At 36.9% G+C, this 17,010-nt stretch overlaps 1 protein-coding gene across 23 annotated transcripts in view; it reads left to right on the forward strand.

Moving 5' to 3' along the window:
- LOC137487924 (uncharacterized) overlaps positions 1–17,010 on the forward strand; it is a 410,987-nt gene that overhangs the window by 223,602 nt on the left and 170,375 nt on the right. Inside the window, exons 12-13 of one of the 23 annotated variants that reach the window (XM_073926254.1) lie at positions 5,704–5,780; positions 8,605–10,977. The exons of 19 other annotated variants lie outside the window; for them this stretch is intronic. Coding sequence is in view for 3 of the 4 variants with exons in the window: in XM_073926248.1 (XP_073782349.1) it covers positions 8,605–8,988 (384 nt within the window). In the remaining variant the exon portion in view is untranslated. Of the gene's footprint in view, positions 1–5,703; positions 5,781–8,604; positions 10,978–17,010 lie in introns of those variants that run through there. 3 more of the 23 variants (XM_073926248.1, XM_073926246.1, XM_073926247.1) reach the window with 3 other exon arrangements.

Here is a 17,010-nt window from a genome sequence, read left to right on the forward strand (position 1 = left end):
CCGCGCCCCCCATGATGTGGGTGCGTCACGCTTGCTTGACTATCTCCTCATCGGGGGTGTTGGTAAGGTGCAGTCATTATGGCGCTTTCCATATTCTCCCATTCATGGCACTGAAGTTCCCCAACCGAAGGGGAACGTTCGAGGTTACAGAAGTAACCCTTCGTTCCCCGAGGAGGGGAACGGAAGTGCCATATTCCGTCGCCATAATGACTGTCCCTTAGCTGTTTGAAAGTCTCTTCAGCTTAAAAGGATGGCGTCTGCTGGCTTCAGGTGTGCTTATATGCTGAGATAATTGCAGATGTCGCACACCTGCGCAAGCTTACGCTGCCAATTAATTTCATTCATTGGCCCGTTCAATACTCTCCAGATAAGCGGCTTCTGATCCGAATCCTCCCATTCATGGCACTTCCGTTCCCCTCCTCGGGGAACGAAGGGTTACTTCTGTAACCTCGAACATTCACTGTACTGAAATGGCCTCCAAAGTCACCAATGTCAAAGAAGTGTGTTTTTGGGATGTGGTGGAAACTGAGATTCTCATCATGGATGTGCAGCCGGTAAATCTGCAGCAACTGCGTGATGCTATTATGACAATGTGGACCAAAATCTCTGAGGAATATTTCCAGTAGCTTGTTGAATCTCTGCTATGAAGGATTAAGGCAGTTCTGAAAGCAAAAATGGGTCCAACCCAGTACTAGTAAGGCACACCTAATAAAGTGGCCAGTGAGTGGCCCTATAGCCGTTATGGGAATAGCATTATGGGAAGTGTTAAAAAAAGTTATTTTATGTGTTATATGAGTTAAATATAAGTTTTTTTGTTGTTGTTGTAAATTGTATGTGTGTTTATGTTTGAGTTGGCTTGTGTGGTTTAAGCCCAATACTTCCTTGGTTTATAAAATATTGGCCATCATTATCAACGATGGTTACGTGTAAAGGAAGCACCTCTGTGGTATGCTCCTGTTAAGGGCTGTTCATGCTTAGGTTCATGACACTCAAACGTAAAGTTATGCACTGTTGATGTTAGCACCCTTCTAGCTGTTTAGATTAATTAAACAGTTTAGCTTGGTTATATTAGCTTCAGTTGCCCACGTACAGCAGTTACAATTACTATATATTAATATATTTTTGAGCGACGCAGTGGGTAGCGCTGTTGCCTCACAGCACGAAGGATGTTTTGAAGATGTTTTGAGGAATGTTGAAAACCTGTAACCATTAACTTTTTTCATAGCATTTTTTACTACAATGGACGCCATATACATGTTTCTAACATTCTTCACAATATCTTATTTTGTGTTAAATAAAAAATAAAATCTTAGACTGGTTTGGAACAAGTGAAGGGTTAATAAATGATAGCAGACTTTTTCTATTTTTTGGTGAACTATTCCTTCAAGAGCATTAATACTGGAAAGGAGACCAGGCAGGAGTACTGGAATGTTTTGCTCATCTTTAAATTGAATGACAATACATAAATAAAAATCACTGTTGTACATGGTCTCATGTCATTACATATTAATTAATTTATATATTATAGCAATAATGTTAAACATTAAAAATGCAGATATTGTACTGGTAATGTTACATTGAAATAAATTACAGTAAAATTACTGTAATGTAATAATACTGTAAAATAATTTGTGGTAATTAAAATAAATTACAGTAACAATACTGTTATGTTACGTTATATAATTTTACCATAAACAGAAATTGTGGTAAGGGAATAGCAGTGTAAAACACATCTACGGTAAGCTACTGTAAAAAGAGGCTACTTTAAAATTATGGTAGCTTGCTGGCAACCATGCTACCAGTAAACTACCCCAAATCTACAATAAAAAGTCTAACAGTGTACACTAAGCATACTTTTTTTCCCCAATAGAACTTAAAAAGTAATTTTACAACATAAGGACACATCAAACCCCAGTCCACATCCTTCCTTTGATCCATCAATCACAGTCCAACACATCCCTCCTTCATTTACAGTCACGAGCCTGTTAGATAATCAGCCCCGCCAATCACATCGGCACCCAATGAGAGATGGCAGACGTCCTGCTCTGGCGTCTGAAGAGTGCCAGTTTCACACACTGTCTGTCTGTCAGTGAGCCGCTCTGCGCTCTGATTGGATAATGAGAGGGTGTTAGGAGATCTACTGTGTCAGAGCGGCGCTGCCAACTTCACTGTGTGTGTGTTTGTGTGTGTGTGTGTGTGTGTGTGTGTGTGTGTGTGTGTGTGTGTGTGTGTGTGAGAGAGAGAGAGAGAGAGACTGATATTGGAGATGTTAATGTGGCTTGTTTGCCAGTTTGTACACTTGATATGGCTTCATATATTTTGGCCCTTGGGTGAAAAATCTGTAAGCGACACACGACTCCTCTCGTTCCCATTATCTGGTAATTATGGTATTATTCATATTCTTCAAATGTTTACAGTGCTCAAAACAATGAGGGATATTAGTTTTAGACTACGTGTGTGTGTCTCTTTAAAATATGCCCATATAAATATTGAATGAATAACAAGCTGTCTGTCAGTACAAGTGTAGGTGCTTTTTTATGGGGGGATACTGCAAATGAACAGTCTCATACTAATTTTATCAAAAAGTGTTTTGGTTTTGTTGAAAATTAAACAAAACAAAAAAATTAGAAATGTATTTTGCAAACTCTAGGTAAGCATTTTCCAGTTTTTTATTCTTTTGATATGCATAATCTCATAAGATCTACGGGGTGGTAAATGCTTGATTCTGATTGGCTGAATTCTGAGGTGTGCAGTTATTTTCAGATATAAGCGCACAGTTGAAGTATTTCCAGGCAGGTCTTGACCGCATTACAGTTCCATATCACTATGCTGAATGATTTCAGTTATTTAACTGCTTCAACATTCAAAAAGCAAATCAAAACAAAACAAAGCGCTTTGGATGAGATGTGTAGGAAGAAACCAGTCCTACACACAGGAAAGATTTTAAGAGACAAATCTTGCAACTCTCTTGAAATATAAGATTTGAACGTTGTCTTTAGGTGTGGAAACCATAGTATAAGCACGATAAATGAGTCCGGGCCATTAAACTGATCAAAAAGAATAATAATATGGACACAATCTCTCTTCTGATTACTTTAGATGCACTAAAAATATAGATTATTTAAAATATATTTTAAAATATGTTCATAAAATATTTCATATTTATATAACAATTTATATGGGTTGAATTTAAATAAATAATTAAATTGAGTGTATGTAGTAATTGAATTTGTTTGTTTAAAGAGCCTCTGTTATGCATTAAAAAGGGTCATATTTTGGTTTTGGGGGTCTGATATGCATGCAAGGTCAAAAACACTTTCATTGTCTTATAGTATGCATTTATTTTTACCTAATTATTCCAATGACTCCCATATGATTCGTGCAGCGATTCATTTGTTCCCAACTCTTTTATAGATGAATCAATTGTTTTAAACATTGTGTACTTTCAGATTTAAGCCTTAGCTGGATATTTCACTTCACTTAGAGCTGTGTTACACACCGGATTTTATTTATTTTTATTTTTATTTATTTGTATTTTAAAGTTTGTTTTTTTCTTTGTTGTCAGCACTTTGGTCAACTGTGTTGTTTTAAAGTGCTTTATAAATAAATTGAATTGAAAATTGAATTGCATGGAAGGTCATTTTCAAAAACCCATAATAGGGGGTCTTTACATTCAGCCCAAATAAATTGTTTACAACCACTTAACCTAAAAAATTCTAGAAAATCCTAGGAATCATGTTTAAATAATTTTTTTTAGTGTGCTGAAAATATAAAATAGTGGCTGTTTTTAACAATAAGCGGTTAACGATAAAACTAGTTGCACTACAAACTAATGTCCTGTATATGAGTTAATTCTTTTAGAATACTATAAGATAGCAATCTTAGCTAATCTCAGTCTAACCTTTTCATACATCACGTTCATTTGTGTGCTGTTTTTAAAACTGGGTACAATGAGGTGTTGTTACTCTCCTCACAGTTCATTTGTCCATTATATTAAGAAGCAACATGTTAGAATTAATAAAGTAATTTCAGCAGACTATATTCCCAAAAAAGTCTTCCACCAATATATTACAGACAAATATTGACTATTACTGCACTGTAAGGAATTAAAAGAAAATAATAATCAAAAGAGATGTTGTCCACAGAAGTGATAATGTATAACATTAAAGAGGACCTATTATGCAAAACTCTCTTTTATAAACCGTTTAAACAGTTAGGTGTAAACAGTCTGTGAATATAACCAGCTTCTAATGGTAAAAATAGTTAAATATTATTTTTTTATTATTACACTTGATAAAAACACCTAATTTGTTATTCTCCCTTTGTACATGTAATTCCTTATTAGAATTCATTAATTCATTTAAATTCTTTTTTAGCTTAGGCCCTTTATTAATCTGGGGTCGCCACAGCAGAATAAACCACCAACTTATCCAGCACATGTTTTACACAGCGGATGCCCTTCCAGCCGCAACCAAACACTGGGAAACACCCACATACTCTTGCACACACTCACATATACGATAGCCAATTTAGCTTATTCAATTCACCTATACCACCTGTCTTTGGACTGTGGGGGAAACCAGAGAACCTGAAGGCCACACAAACATGGCAACATGGGGAGAACATGCAAACTCCACACAGAAATGCCAACTGACTCAGCCGGGGCTTGAACCAGTGACCTTCTTGCTGTGAGGCGATTGTACAACCCACTACGCCACCGTGCTGCCTTATTAGAATTTCTAACATTTATATAGTGCTTTCTGGACAGTCAAAGCACATTACACATTTTTGGGGAGGAATCTCCTCATCCACCACCAGCGTACAGCATCCACCTGAATGATGGAACGGCAGCATATTGAACCAGACCACAGACCAGCTGATTGGTGAAGAGGAGACAGAGTGATGAAGCCAATTATGATATGGGGATGGTTAGGAGGCCATGATGAACAGGGACCAGTGGGAAATTTTGGCCAGAATGCCAGAGTTAAACTCTTACTCTTTTTCGAAGGACATCGTGGGATGTTTTAACAACCATAGAGAGTCGTGACCTCAGTTTAACGTCTCACCCGAAAGACAACGCTCACTGAGAGTGTGGAGTCCCCCATCAATATACTTGGGGTGCTAGGACCCACACAGACAGCAGGTTGAGCACCCCCTATTGGTCTCACTAACACTACTTCCAGCAGCAACCTAGCTTTCCCATGTGATCTCCCATCCAGGTACTGACCGGCGCTAAGCCTCAGTGAGCAACCATGTGAGAGTTGCAGAGAGCTAGCTGCTAAGAGAGAGGGAATGACCCACCCATTAGTGACAATCTCTCCCTCATTAACATGGGACATTAGTCTTGTTTTTGATTCTGCCACTATGCTGACACATAGGCATTTGTGGCTCCGCCCTTTTTCAAAAGAGCACAATCACATTTGAATTTAAAGTGACAACCACCAAAATGGCACTATTTGGATTAAAGCCTAAACGAGGCAGATTCAAAGAGTTCTAAAGCATTATTTGTGAGGTATTTTGATCTGAAACTTCACACACATGCTATAGGGACATCACAGACTTATTTGACATCTTCCTTAAAGGGACCTAATCGGGTTTCTTTAAAATACAAAGTGTAACATTAAATTAATGACAAATAAAAAAAAAATACAAAGCCAAACGTACCTCAGTTTTTACATTGTATATTTATTTTTTTTTTTTCAGTTCTTTTGAATGGAAACCAGAAGTGCAACCTTTAATTTGAAATACAGAAGTCACCTGCGGGAAAATGGTGGATACAGGTACAAAAAAAATACGCTTCAAATTAACATCCAATCAAACCGCAACTGCCTTGTGTGTGTGCGTGTGTGAGGTTAAGTGCCTCGCTTTAATGTATTCTCAGATTTCCTTCGCCTCTCACAAGGCCATATATTCTCAGGTGGTGATGTTGTGTATGTGTGAGCTTGTAAACTGGCCTGCGGCTGCTCTCCGGGTTGCTCTCGCGGGCAGATAAATTAATTAAAGAAATCTGCTCTTTTTTTCACACTTTCTCTCTCTCTGAGCCAATTACTTTGAGCCGGCGGATTGTGTGTGTTTTACTAGAGAGAGTCGAGCTAATTAAAGATATGGCGTGGGACAGAGAGAGCACTTCTGCCGCTCTAACCTGATCCTGTGGCACAGGATAGAGATAATGATGGAAAACAAACACAAATGCGCCTCCGCCATTAATGGTTAAATCATAAACGCTCACTTTTAAAGAGTGGTGTAGGAGGGTGCTAGACTGAGAGAAAAACTTGTTTTCGTGGATGTCAGACCGAGTCGTTTCTTTAGTGCAGTGTGGGAGTTCGTCTTGGATATGAGAGTGTTATTGTGACAGTTTATGGTAATTATGCATATGAAAGGACACCCGTTGCTTTTGGCCCAAATATTGTGTTATGGGGCATATTGAGAGGGTAAATGTGATGGGCGAACTTTGAACCTGATGAGTCTTTGGCTTTCTGACTGTGTAATTAGGTGGCGCTGAGGATAGACAGATTTAACAACACTGAGGGAAATTGTATTACTCATTGGTCGATGTTTTTAGTTCAAAGGCTTAATGGAGTTCTGAGTTATGCTTCATGAAAGTACAGACGTCTTCTTAGATGTTTCTAGTACAAGGTAAAAATTATTGTAGTAAGGTTTGCAGGAATCTACAATTTCAGTCTTTTTGCTTTAATCCGTCATGTGCTATAGCATTTTGTGAGCAAAATGTTGCTACGCCAAAATTATTATTAGTATACAGATCTTTAGGACAAATACATAATTGTATGAACACTGAAACACGTAGATAATATATTCATTAATATATAGCATGATACATTTAATGGGATAGTTCACCTAAAAAGGAAAACTCTGTCATCGCTTATTACTTTTCTTAAACCTTTATGAGTTCTGTTGAGCACAAAATAAGCTATTTAGAAAAATGTTGTAATCCTGTAACCATTGACTTCTATAGTATTTCTTTTTGCTACTATGGAAGTCAATAAGTTTCCAGCCTTCTTCAAAATATCTTCTTTTGTGAAGGGAACTCATCAAGGTTTGAACCATTTGGACCGCAAATAATTAAATTTTTTTGGGAGGAAACTATCTCTTTAAATGCGCATTAACTTCAGCCTCATATAGCACTGAAAGTGTACTATCCAGGACTTCTACAAATCACTGTCCAACGTGACCAGATGACCAGAGACAATGATGCTACAATACATCAGGTGTCATCGCATGAGAAAACTTTATTGTGCAGTAGTTGATATTTGCCTGCTATTCTAGCACTGTCTGCTCATGGTATCTGAATGTACTGATGATGTATCCTGTCTGCACAGTAGGAAACCTCTCATTATGTCCAAGCCAATCCTAAAATTGTTAATAAAAGTTATAAATTATGAAACTTTTCAGCATCAGAGCCAAGATCAAGGTCTCATAACACAGTTCAAAAGCTGAAATGAGCAGAATCCATTCATGAATGTTGCATCAATAGATATTACAAAGATACAGTGGTGTAATGTTACAAATTACAAACACTCAATTCTACTGTAATTACAGGACTTTCCTAAGCAATTTAAAAAATGTGTACTTTTCCTTTTACTCAACTACTTTTCTTCAACCTGTAGTCAATACTTTTTAACTATTTGTTTTTGTCTACAGGGATTGGCTACAGTAGAACCATCAGTCCTGTGGTTCCTGTCAAATCTAATTGCACATAGAAAGCAAACCGCATCATACTGAACAACCTCAAGACATGGGCGCTTTATAAATGCAGTGAACTATTTGGAAGCATTAACGTGTCCAAGAAGATGTCCAAAATCTTCACACCCAATGACCCAGAGACTGCATTCCTATTTTATTATAGTATTATGACTGAAACTGACAAATGGCCCTAAACAATAGCTAAATGCACCATTTTACGTTTACACACACCCACAGACAAATTGCATGTTAACAAATCAGCTCTTGACAGCGTAATACACTGCAAAAAAAAAGGCAGGATTCCACACAATTCATTCATATTGTCTCAACACAAATTGTTTAAGTTAACTTAACACTTTTAACAAATTGATGTGGATTGAACATAAAAAAAATTAAGTTGTCCCAATGAAATCTCAAGAATTGTGTTTTTGTGAATTTGTGCTTTTTGAGTGCACTCACTAATTAGTACTCTCGAGTACTTTTGAAAGGGCTGTTTTTTAATCATACTTAGACTAATATTTACAACAGATACTTTTACTCTACTTGTACTACATTTTTGGGCCAATAATTGTAAATATATATATACACACATTTCACAGTATATATATGTATATATATATATATATATATATATATATATATATATATATATATATATATATATATATATATATATATATATATATATATATATATATATATATATATATATATATATATATATATATATATATATATGTATGTAAAGGCTTTGATATAATGTTTTTCTGTTTCAGATGTTGTGGATGCATTCACATGTACTGGATATATGGATTACTAGATAATTAAAACAGATGGCAATCCAGTGCATCTTTTAGTCTTGCTCTTTTAGTCTTGTAATGCATATTTTTAACTCCATTTCAGACTTTTCAGCTCTTTTCTGAAACTCCTGAGGAAAATCTGAAAAAGCAGACTACTTCAGCAAACTTTTCACCCATTTCATCTCATCACTGTAAAAGAAAGCTCTCACCTGTGATTGTCTTTCCATCTCTATGCACAGTTCTTGTCTTTTGCACCATAAAACCATATGCTGGTCATTGTGCGTGTGCATATTCATGTGCATTTGTTGTTGTTGTGCGTGAGCTCTTGATTGACAGGCGGGCAGATAAACTGGGCTGCGTGTGTGTGTGTCAGTGCGGCGCTGCTCTGCCCAGAGGGACGGGGGAAGTGGAGCGCTGCACTTCCTCTCTGCAGGGGTTTTTGTGCTGGCACACGCGCGGGCAGCCCCCTCTCCTCAACCTCCACTAATGTATAATTCATGCTAAGCAGCAATTTTGATGTTTTGCTGGAGGGATAAAGAAATCCAAGAAATTCATAAATAAAGTTCCTTTTTTCTTCATCTCCAGTTAATTTATGTTATCACACAATTAGCTGACACCGAGCGTTGGATGTATGGCTCCTCTGCACTGCTGAGAGAGACATGCTGAAAAATGACCCAATAAGGCTGGTCAGGTTTCCCCCCCATAAGGGAGACTTGTCTCGTGTAATGGACCCGGATGCCCTGTGGTGCAGCCAAAAGTCCTCTGATCCAATCACATCTTCTTATTAGCGCTTTAAGGATCTTCAGGAGAGTTTCTAATAGAGCAGAAACCACACTGTTTTTCTTGCCTACTGGAAGATTGTGGGCTGTGAGTGTCTATGGCTCTGAACACATGAAAGTTGTCATGTATTTACTCTATAAGTATGACTTTAAAATAGTTGTTATGTTTGTTTTCATTTGTTTATATGTTCAATAAGTAATATTTTATATAAGCATTTTAAGCAATAATTATTAAACAAATAAATACATATCCGCTTGTTAAGTGGTGACGTGTTTGTGACGTACAGTATGTAATACTGTTTTCCGGGTCAAAGCCGCCATTCATTTGAGTGGAGAAATCATTCGTTTATAATCACGTTTTATTCCTATTACACAGTTAATTTTATATAAAGTCATAGTGTACACAACAATCTCTGGGCTTGCTGCATATCAAACACCAAAAATGTAACAATTTATAAAAAAATAATTACTTTATGGCCATCGGATATTAGGCATGGACATATATACTGTGATCGTGATTTTTGAAAGCATTAAATAGCTTTGTAAACGTTTATTATTACCATTTCATGAGTCTCCCCATTCAGTTGAATAGAGCGCTTGGACCCAGAAGCCGCTTCGCGTGACGTCACACTTAACCAGCGGATGAAATGTCAGAATTTGTATTAAAGATTATTTACACTGATCAGGCATAACATTATGAACAACCCTAGTTCATTGAGTGAACTTTTCCAATGTAAACTAAAACTAGGACTGAAACTATTGGTCAAAATCCTTTATTGTGGTGGGCAAATCCCTTATGTTTACATCCTAATGTTGACAGGTATGCACTAAATATATGTACAATAGAAATTGTAAAGGAACATTTTCAGTCTTTTAGCAGAAATGAGATTTTGACCTTAATTTTGATCTTTGACCTTAATTTTGATTTTGATCTACCTTAGGTAGGTCTGGCCCTGCTAATCCATGTATTTTTTGTGTTTTTTAGCAAAAACGTATTGCATTTATCTCAAATGTTACAGATTTGTTATTTAACAATGTCTTATTTTAATAAATGTTGTATGTTTATTGTAACACAAGATTTAGCATTAGATTGTTTTTCAAAGTTCATATAAACCACATTTTATTACATCATATTAGTTCAGTTAATACTTCATGTCAGGTAACTAAAAGTAATACCTTCTGTTTTTCGTTATTTAATTTTTTTTTCATCACAAGTGTTCTTGCTGTTTTCATGAAGTGTATGTACAGCCAGTTTTGAGCGCACTGTGAGAGCGAGCAGTGATACACTGACGCTCCCTCTAATGGACTCACTTTCAGCTCCATCCACTGATCTGAGTGCAGGTGTAAGGCAGCAGAGCGCTCACTATATCACTGGCCATGCCAAAACTGTCATCTCCCCCCGCCAGCTTTTTCATTAAGGCCTTTTACTTTGTGCAATATCATTTGCTTTGACATTTCGGCTGGATGTTTTTAGCACCACCTCTGTTTCCTCTGTGCTGTTTGAAAGCCACTGGTCATTTGTCAAATGGACTGATTTGTTCTTCAGCCAGTGTGATTTAGCTTCAGCTTTGTTAATGTTACGGCGTGTTGTCAAATATCTAAAGCGCCACAGATGGTTCGATGCAGTCAATGTTTTGGGTGAATGTGTTTTCTTTGTTTAAAGGCTGCCATTAAAGCATTAAACCAGCAAGAGAGAGAACGCCAACATTCAGTCTCTGTAGTGCCAACGCCTTCAAGGACCCAGTGTGTGTGTGTGTGTGTGTTTGTGTGTGTGTGTGTGTGTTTAATTAGGACCTTTTGTCTTAATTACTTAATCACGCTAATTAGTCACAAAGGTGAAACAGAGCTATATATTGTAACTGTACAGTAACTGTAATGGGAACATGGTGTCGTTTACAATGTTCTTGGAAATCATGAATCCAAAAGAAACAAGCCTGTTTTGTCCGAGAGAGATTAGAGAGATATTTTTAAAAAGTTCAGTTGACTTTATGAAACTAAGCATACATTTGTGAATTGCTATTAATACTAAATATTTGTAAAAATGACTTTTAATTAATTTATTGTCTTAAAAAATATGGAAAACCTTTTTTGAAATGATTGATTATTACATATGTAATGACAAAATTAGTTGATAATTATATATATTTTTTAAATAGATATTTATTCCATGGAATAAAAAAAAGCTATATGAATAAACCAAATATATCTTAAGTCTTTTAAAATAACACATTTAGAACTTTTATAGCAATGTTAGGTCATGTTAGGATCTGGTGTGACTTCCCCAAAGCTGAAAGATGTTTATGAAGTATTAATTCCAGCCTGACCTCACGAAGAAACATAACGTACAAGTTCATAACGTACAAATTTGTACAAGTTCAGTCGTACGAAAATGTATGATTTTTAAAAAGGCCCTTGCACCAAACCACACCCCTAAACCTAAATGCCACTGGGGGATAAGCAAATCGTACTAAATTGTACGAATGAGATTGTACAATATCATACGGTTTAGCTACTAAATTAAAAGGTTACGAATTGCTGTGAGATTGTGTTGATTAATTCATAATGTCTTAGTGTGTCTCAAAAAAAAAACTAATTTTTAAAGACTTCAGTTATTAAAACATGTTTTAATTGCAGTGTTATTTTGGAAATCCATTTTATTTTAAGAGCTGATTTGATTAAGAAAGTTGCGTTTTATATATATATTATCATGATTATATTTTGACCATATCTGTAGCTCATAAACATCTATTTAAAGTTTCCAAGTCTTCTGTTTCTTTAAAGTTTTGGATTATTTTTTATTTGCAAGGCAACAAGTCAAGGATAGTTAGTCAAGCTGTGTTATTCCCAAACAAATGTAACAATTTTTATGGAATAATAATAATAATTATTATTATTTGTAAAAAAATAAATAAATAAAATAAAAATACTTTTATTACATTATATATATATATAAAATTGTATTAGATGTTTCAGTGCTAGAATGACAAAATGGTATTGGAAATCATAAACTTGTTCTTGATGAATCTTTTTTTCTTCATGAATTGTTTTTTTTATCATAAATCTGATTGAAGATAAATATGCTGTTTAAAGGGATACAAAGAAATATTTTATTTTATTTTGACATCTTATATCTTAGAAAAACCTAGTTTAAAAAAAAGACAAAATCCATATCTGGGATTTTAGAAGACTAAGATTTAAAGAGATAGTTCCCCCTAAAAATTTAATTCTGTGATCATTTACTCAGCCTCCACTTGTTCCAAACCTTTTTTAGTTTCTTCTCAGGTGAACACACATATAAGTCTTTTTTTTTAATAGTTTTGTCTAAGATATAAAATGTCAAAATTAAATAACATATTTCTTTTTTGAATCCATTAAAAGTCTCTTTTAAAAAATCTTATATTGGATCATTTTGCATTTTTTAACAAGGCAAGGTTAGTTAGACTAGTGAAACATAGATTATTTAGCAATATGTCGAGACGCTAATAAGATGAATGTACTACATAATATCTACTACATATTTCATATTTAAACATCTCTTCAAAAGTCTCGTTAAACTTTTATTTTAATATTATGAAATATGCAAGTACTTAAAGTTTATTTCTTTTTTAACATTTCCACCATATCCACTCTATTAAACTACTTAATATGCTCTTCTTAAGTACGTTGCTATTCTTTTTAAAACTCAGGAAATATCAGATCATTAATTTTTAACTAAGTGGTTTGTTCAATTTATAAAATGTCAAAAGTTTTTTTTGTTTTTTTCAACACCTCATTAGTATTGAAATGTATGATCTTATGATTGATGACCACACTCTTATTTTAATGACACTAAAAACAAATGAACTATTTTGTTTAAATGCACCAAATATATTGTCTATGTTCAATCAGAAATATGCTGTATATCCAGGCCATAACAGACAAATATTGACCTTATTGCTATTGTTTAAATAATTATCGGTTCTCTTAAAATGTCACGATTTGCCTTTAATACAAAGCATGGGTAGGTCACGTTATTACAAAGTAAAAGGGTTTTAACTCCATAAAAACAAAAGCAAAACAGTATAATTTGAAAATTCATGACATTAACAAAAAAACAGTGTCTAATATATTTTTTTATTTAGAAGATTTTGTTAAAAACAGCGAGTATGAGGTTGGGAATAGTTTTTTCTGAAATCATGAGCATGAGATTGTTGATATATGCTAATTGAGTGTATATCTATACCATCATACACCAGTAAAGAGCCAACAGTTCAAAACCTAAACATGATTTCGACATAATCCACAAAAACTACATTTGAAACGAAGCACATCACACTCAAAAAAATACTTTTGCTGCTGGTTCAGTCATTTGAAATAGTTTAAACAACACAATTCTTAAGTTTTTGGGGGACAACCTGATTGTTTTATTTTTAATCCACCAAAATTAGTAAAAATTATTAAGTTAACTCAATTGATTTGTGTTGGAAAAACATGAAGAAACTGTGTGGAAAATTTTTTTTACAATCCATGTTTTTCTGTCTTCGCCAGCTCTAACGGCATCTGTCGCCTTTCTCACTACATTATCAAAGTTCCTTTTCTTTCACAGTCATCTTTATGTGGCGTCAGCATAAAGCTCAGTGACTTTGCTTCCATGTTTCCCCACATACTGTACTGTATGCAAAGCGTCAGCACAGGATTGGGTTCATGGAGGGTTGCCGTCACGGAGCGTCCCGGTGGACAGATGTGCGGACGGATGAGGAATGGTCTTGGCTTGTCACCAGGGCAATGTGTAAGACTGGCCGTCCGGTCAGTTCGCAGCTTGCGCCTGCATTCCCCTTCGCTTAATTAGGGGTTGTTGGTACCACAGAAGGTGTCACCAACCTTTTCAGTCCAATAACAGATGGTGTTCTTTTTTTTGAGGTCCTGCCAAAGCCCACTGTCCCGCTCCTGGGAAAATGACCTAACTCGCAGGCAGCTGCTTAGTGCGGCTTGAGTGCCTCTTAAAAGAGACTTCTATCAGGGAATTAGTGGGACATACCACTGCAGCCAGAGGGGTGTGAGTTTGGGATGAGTCCTCTCTAAGCCGTTCTGAGGGCCGAGCTCGACGTTCGCATTGAAATCTGAAGTGACACTATGGAGGAGGTTGAGGAGGAGGGTCGACACACTGACCGCTTTACGTGGCTCACCGCTTCAACCCCCCCGTCCGAAAGCAGATGGTGTGTATAACAACACAGAATGTGGTCCAGGGGAGGTCAGGGAGGGACAAAAAGTGAAAGGGTCCCCAGACAGTTGGGGAAGAAAAGGCCTGCGGAGCGTGAGGGAGGAGCGAGAGGAGGAGACAGAGAGAAGAAAAGGAGAGTTTTTCAAAGCACTGGTCAGTGAGAGGCTAAAGGAGGAGGCAGAGGATGCAAGAAGGCAGATGCGATACGTGGGAAGACAGGGGGTCGGAGATTTACAAGATGCATGCTGGGGAAATACAGCACTGCTGCTGTCAGTCAGCAACTCACTTGGCTTCACTTTCTCTCATTGTCTCTGCCTGTTTATTGATTTCTCTTCTCAGTTACAGGTACCTGTAGAGTCACCTCAGTCAGAAAGTGTTTCCATTTTTATGTTTAGAAGACATAAAAGTGAAGATTCAGCTGAGACTTTTTGTCCGGAACACAATACATTTTTACATTTTCTTTTTACTTTTGTTACATTGAATAATGCTAGACACTTTATTTAAAGGATGGAACAATTTATTCATTCATTTTCTTTTCATCTTAGCCCCTTTATTAATCCGGGGTCGCCACAGCGGAATCATCCGCCAACTTATCCAGCATATGTTTTTATATGTTTTTTCCCTTCCAGCCTCAACCCATCTCTGGGAAACATCCACACACTCTCATTCACATTCATACACTACGAACAATTTAGCCTACCCAATTCACCGATACCGCATGTCTTTGGACTGTGAGAGAAACCAGAGCACCCGGAGGAAAACCACGCGAACACAGGGAGAACATTCAAATTCCACACAGAAACGCCAACTGATCCAGCTGAGGCTCGAACCAGCGACCTTCTTGCTGTGAAGTGACAGCACTACCTACTGTGCCACTTTGTTGCTGGATGGAACAATATTTTACCCACATTTTATATATAGTTGTTTACAACATCTATCTAAAACCGACATATATAATTGTACAATTTACATATTTAAAAATATACTTAAATATTTTGATTCAAAGTCAAAATTTCAGCATAATTTCTCCAGTTTTCAGCGTCACCTATGAACCTTCAGAAAGTATTCTAATATTATGTTTTGGGGCTAAATTATTAATTTGTGGTCTAAAAAAAAGCAAAGAACAATATCAATATGCATGGAAATTTGTGAATCACATTAAACACAACATTCACAAATATCACAACATTAAACACACACACACATACCTAAGAAGTACCAGGTTGGACTCCATTTTGCCTTCAGCACTGCCTTATTCTTTTGTGGCATAGATTCAACAAGGTACTGGAAATATTCCTCAGAGATTTTGGTCCAATTTGACATGATAGCATCACACATTTGCTTTATATTTGTCTGCTGCACATCCATGTTGCTAAAGCCTGGTTTATACTTCTGCGTCAAGTGACCAGCGTAACCCACAGCACATACAGCGCCCGTAGCTGTGCATTTATACTTCTGCGCGCTGTCTCTGTTGGTCAGCATTACACTTTCGAAACGCTAGTGGGCAGTGAGGTGTTAATGCTCCTCTATGTCGAGTTTATTCGCTGCTGTTTTGCTTTTCCTGAACACTTCCTGATTGTACAAGTGGCTCAAACTCGCTCATTTTGAGGCAGGAACCGGCGGACGTGCAACAGCTTTAACTATGAGGTAAACACAAAACAAAACTTTCCATCCGGAGCTCCTACACAGGACTCCACACTTGTAAACAATCACTCCATTGGGCTCGCGCCATTCTCGGTCCCACCCAGACACGTCAGCACTACCAAGCCGACCAATCACAGAGCTTGCACTACGCGTTGTTGCGACGTGTAGTTACGTTTTTTGAGAGGTGCACTTTAGCGACGCCGACGGCCACGGCGAAGGGCTATGCGTCAACGCCGTAGCATATGCGTGCGTATGACGCAGAAGCATAAATCAGCCTTAATCTGCCAATCCACCACATCCCAAAGGTGCTCTATTGGATTTAGCTCTGGTGACTGTGGAGGCCATTTGAGTACATTGTCATGTTCAAGTCAGTCTGAGATGATTTGCGCTTAATGGCATGGCGTGTTATCCTGCTGGAAGTAGCCATCAGAAGATGGTACACTGTGGTCATAAAGAGATGGACATGGTCAGCAACAATACTCAGGTAGACTGTGGTGTTGACATGATGCTTAGTTGATATTAATGTGCCCAAAGTGTGCCAAGAAAATATCCCCTACACCATTACACCACCACCACCAGCATGAACCAATGACACAAGGCAGGATGGATTCATGTTGTTGCATGTTGTTGATGCCAAATCTTAACCCTACCATCCGAATGTTGCAGCAGAAATCAAGACTCATCAGACCAGGCAACATTTCTCCAATCTTCTATTGTCCAGTTTTGGCGAATTGTTACTTTAGTTTCCTGTTCTTAGCTGACATTAGTGGCACCCGGTGTGGTTTTCTGCTGCTGTAGCCCATCCGCCTCAAGGTTCGATGTATTGTGTGTTCAGAGATGCTCTTCTACATACTTTAGTTGTAACGAGTGCTTTTTTGAGTTACTG

Source organism: Danio rerio, chromosome 16, assembly GCF_049306965.1.
Source record: "Danio rerio strain Tuebingen ecotype United States chromosome 16, GRCz12tu, whole genome shotgun sequence".
Lineage (NCBI taxonomy): Eukaryota > Metazoa > Chordata > Actinopteri > Cypriniformes > Danionidae > Danio > Danio rerio.